General features: G+C 53.7%; 1 protein-coding gene across 1 annotated transcript; it reads right to left on the bottom strand.

Annotated features, from left to right (window-relative positions):
• Positions 1 to 17: 17 nt before the first annotated feature.
• On the bottom strand, positions 18 to 1,746 carry LOC121879186 (collagen alpha-2(I) chain-like; the record flags this gene model as incomplete). The annotated part of the gene is made up of 1 exon (XM_042385784.1): positions 18 to 1,746. A coding segment is annotated over exon 1 (1,729 nt), but the record flags the coding sequence as incomplete, so codon positions are not given.
• Positions 1,747 to 4,883: the final 3,137 nt, after the last annotated feature.

Genomic DNA, 4,883 nt, shown 5'->3' with positions numbered 1-4,883 from the left:
CTGAGTGCGATGAGGACCCTGGAGGCGATGGAGGACCCTGAGTGCGATGAGGACCCTGAGTGCGATGGGGACCCAGTGCGAGGGACCCTGGGTGCGATGGGGACCCTGAGTGCAGAGACCTGAGGCGATGGGGACCCCTGAGTGCGATGAGGTGAGGCGAGGGACCCCTGAGGGAGGGGACCCCGAGGCGATGAGGGACCCCTGAGTGCGATGGGGACCCCTGAGTGCGATGAGGACCCCCGAGTGCGATGGGGACCCCCGAGTGCGATGAGGGACCCCCGAGTGGCTGAGGGACCCCTGAGTGATGGGGACCCCCGAGGCGAGGGACCCCGAGTGAGTGGGACCCCGGAGTCGATGGGGACCCCGAGGTGATGAGGACCCCCGAGGCGATGGGGACCCCGGGGTGGCGGAGGACCCCTGTGTGATCGAGGACCCCTGAGCATGAGACCCCTGAGTGCGATGAGACCCTGAGTGATGAGGACCCCGAGTGAGCTTGAGGACCCCCGAGTGGATGAGGACCCCCGAGTGCGATGAGGACCCCCTGCGATGAGGACCCCGGAGTGATGAGGACCCCGAGTGCGATGGGGACCCCCGAGTGCGATGGGAGGACCCCCTGAGTGCGATGGGGACCCCGAGTGCGATGAGGACCCCGAGGCGATGAGGGACCCCCGAGTGCGATGGAGGCCCCCTGAGGCGCAAGGAGGGACCCCTGAGGCGATGAGGACCCCGAGGCGATGAGGACCCCTGAGTGCGATGAGGACCCCGAGGCGATGAGGACCCCCGAGTGCGATGAGGACCCCGGGTGCGATGTGAGGACCCCGAGTGCGATGAGGACCCCTGAGGCGATGAGGACCCCTGAGTATGAGGACCCCGAGTGCGATGGGGACCCCGAGGTGATGGGGACCCCCGAGTGCGATGAGGACCTGAGTGATGAGGACCCCCGATGCGATGAGGGCCCTGGTGCGATGAGGACCCCGAGGCGATGAGGGACCCCGAGGTGATGAGGACCCCCGAGGCGATAGATCCCCGAGTGCGATGAGGACCCCTGAGTGATGAGGACCCTGAGTGCGATGAGGACCCCCGAGGCGATGAGGACCCCTGAGTGCGATGAGGACCCCTGAGGCGGAGTGGGGACCCCTGAGTGCGATGGAGGACCCCGAGGCGATGAGGACCCCTGAGTGCGATGAGGACCCCGAGCGATGAGGACCCCCGAGGCGGATGGAGACTGCGGATGGAGGGACCCCCGAGTGCGATAGGACCCCGAGTGCGATAGGGACCCCGAGTGCGATGGGGACCCCCGAGTGCGATGAGGACCCCGAGGCGATGAGACCCCCTAGTGCGATGAGGGACCCCTGAGTGCGATGAGGGACCCCCGAGGTGCGATGGGACCCTGAGTGCGATGAGGACCCCCGAGTGCGGTGGGGACCCCTGAGGCGATGAGGACCCCGAGTGCGATGGGGGACCCCTCAGCATGAGGACCCCTGAGTGCGATAGGACCCCCTGAGTGCGATGAGGACCCCTGAGTGCGATGAGGACCCCGAGTGCGATGAGGACCCTGAGTGCGATGAGGACCCTGAGGATGGAGGACCCCGAGTGCGATGAGGGACCCCTGAGGCGAGGACCCCTGAGTGCGGTGAGGACCCCGAGTGCGATGAGGACCCCGAGGCGATGAGGACCCCGAGGTGATGAGGACCCTTGAGTGCGATGAGAACCCCATGTGAGGGTGATGGGGACTCCTGAGCACATTGGACCCCGAGTGCGATGAGGGACCCCGAGTGCGATGGAGGGACCCTGAGTGCGATGGAGGACCCCAGCAGGGACGGGAACCCCATGAGTGCGACGGGACTCCTGAGCACGTGGACCGAGTGATGAGACCCCTGAGTGCGATGACCCTCAGTACGATGACAATATACGTTGTTGGTGATTTAACCCCTTCAATACGATGACTAACCCTTGCAGCGATGACTTAACCCTTCAATTACGATGACAACCCTTAGGGCACGATGATCAACCCCTTCAATTACGATGACAACCCTTCAATACGATGACAACCCTTCAATACGATGACTTAACCCCTTCAATACGATGACTTAACCCTTCAATACGATGACTAACCCTTCAATGCGATGACTTAACCCTTCAATGCGATGACTTAACCCTTCAATACGATGACAACCCCTTCAATACGATGACTTAACCCTTCAATGATGATTTAACCCTTTAGCACGATGACAACCTTTAGCACGATGACTTTAACCCTTTAAACTGTTCTTCATTTATTTATTTTACTTATTTATTTATTCTTGTAATTTATTTCTTCTTTTCCTCTATTCTTTCAATTAACTCTCTCTCTCTCTCTCTCTCTCTCTCTCCTCCTTTCAGAAACTCAAAAGCCTTACTAGATTTTAGTTACTGGCCATGTTAGTTAATAGTACGTGGTTGGGTGGTTAAGGTGGTGGTTGGATGGTTGTAGGTTGGTTGGGTTGGTTAAGGTTGTTGGTTGGTGTGGCTGTGAGGTGGTTAAGGTGTGGTGGTGGTTGTTAAGGTGGTTGAGGTGGTGGTACTTGGGTGGTTACGGAACAGGTGGTAGTTGGTGGTCACGAGACAAGTGTTGTGTTGGCGATAGAAGCAAAAATATTAAAATTAAAATTAAAGAGTGTTGGTCTCGTGAAGATTAGGAACCCCAGTTTATTTCACGTGATGATTAAACACCCTAATGCTAACCCAACCCCAACCCAACCCAGGCGGCCTAGTGCCTCGTATGACGTCATCAGTCGCTTGGAGAGGTCAGACAGTGGGCATTCTTATGATGAAGAGGTTGAGTGATGATGATCTATGATGAATAATTTATATAATGAGGCCGGGTAATGAGACAGTGGTGACAGGTGGTCGAATACACCAGCTGTTGTATACTGTGTGCCCTGCTGTACCCTGTTGTACCCTGCTGTACCCTGCTGTACCCTGCTCGCTTGTTCTGTCCACTAATGCCCGTGACAAGTGGTGGGTGTTGACACTTTTTGTGTTTGTTTTGGGAGTTTGTGTTACATATGTGTCTGTTTGTTTGTCTGTGTTTGTTTGTTTGTTAGGAGAGTGTCGGTGTGGATTAGGAGTGCGCGTGTGTGGTGGTGTATGTGTGTACGTTTAGTTGTCTGTGTGTACGTTTGTCTGTGTGTGTTTACGTCTTTTTAATACACTAGCCCAGAGTATGTGTAGTATAAGCACACGAGAGAGAGAGTAAGATATTTGACTCATATTCACTTGTTTGTTTACAGTAATATTGTTTACACGAGAGGAACTGTTTTACGTAAATGTTGAATATCATTTACAGAATTGGAATTATTTTTTATGGTTTCAATTCCCCTTTGATCGTTTATTTACACTAGTTGAATATTGATTTACATTGATTATTTATATTCATTTACCTGTGCAGAATCAGACCATAACTGTACCTTTGTCTTGCCCTCCACAGAGTCAAGCCAAGTTCGACCTCCAGCGGGCGCGGGAGGCGTGTGAGTGGGTGGAGGCCGTGACTCAGGTCCCCCTCGACTGGCCCACCGAGGACGGCCTCATAGACCAGCTCGCCTTCGGTCATGCTCTCAAGGATGGCATCGCTCTCTGCACGTGAGTCCTGGTGGAGGCTGAGGGAGGGAGGAAGGGAGGGAGGAGGAAGTGAGTGAGGGAAGGAGGGAGGTGGGAAGGAGGAAGCAATGGAGATGGAGGGAAGGAAGGAGTGTAGGAGAATTAGGGAGGGTAATGGAGAGAGTTCACCGTCTGCTCAAACCTGTTCTGTCAAGGCTCGTTGTCTGGACAAGTAGCATGTATCACTGTGTGTTACAGGTTATGTGTCACTAGTGTGTGTTACAGGATGATTGTGTTAGAACTACTTACCATCATTGAAAAATTATTGTTTTGTGTGTGTATTCTTTAGCCATTTAAAAACGTACAGTAGACACACCAGATGTAAATAGTGGCCGCGTTCTGTTCCTTTCAAGAAATCTTAACATTGATGATTACTTTGCCTGGTGTGTCATCTGTTTGCCTCTATAAGGGACTATAACACACACACACACACACACACACAGGAAAGAGGTATCAGCTTTATCAGTCATGAAAGGCGAATATTGGGTAGATAAACGCAAATAAATACGATTGACTTAAGTAGCATTATATTAATTTGGCTGGGGATGAAAAAAAACCTCCTCCGACATAAACATCCATTAAACAGGTCAGGAGGGCCGAGTTAAGAACATCTTCAAGACATCTTATTTTCGGCCTCAAGGTATTATTAAGGACTTGGCCAGTGACATAAACCAGGGCAGGTCAGGGGGCATCACTGGAACTACTGCATGGCTCAGGTCACACGTGGAGGTGTTTGACTCCTGCTGGGGCTGTCATCGCTCTCGCTCTCTCTCTCTCTCTCTCTCTCTCTCTCTCTCTCTTGTGGCAGTGAGTTGGTAGCTGTGAAGGTAATTAAAATCTGGTGGTGGTGGTAGTGATGATTATGGTCGTTGGTAATGGTGCTAGTGATGGTGAAGGTGATTATATATATGTTGGTGGTAGTGGTGATGATGGTGTGTGGTGGTTTGTGATGTGTGATAGCAGTGACCCTTTCCTCACCCTATGATCCTCACCTCACCCCATGACCCTTTCCTCACCCCATGACCCTTTCCTCCACCCCCATGACCCTTTCCTCACCCCCATGACCCTTTCTCACCCCATGACCCTTTCCTCACCCCATGACCCCTTCCTCTTCCTCACTGACCCCTTCCTCACCCCATGACCCCTTCTCTTGTTTACAGCCCTTCTCCACCCCTGGCCCTTCCTCACCCCTTGACCCCTTCCTCACCCCATGACCCTTCCTCACCCCCCATGACCCCTTCCCT

Source organism: Homarus americanus, unplaced genomic scaffold (genome assembly GCF_018991925.1).
Source record: "Homarus americanus isolate GMGI-L3 unplaced genomic scaffold, GMGI_Hamer_2.0 scaffold56652, whole genome shotgun sequence".
Taxonomy (NCBI): Eukaryota; Metazoa; Arthropoda; class Malacostraca; order Decapoda; family Nephropidae; genus Homarus; species Homarus americanus.
Note: the sequence above shows the minus strand (reverse complement) of the source record. Positions and strands in the feature narration are given on the sequence as shown.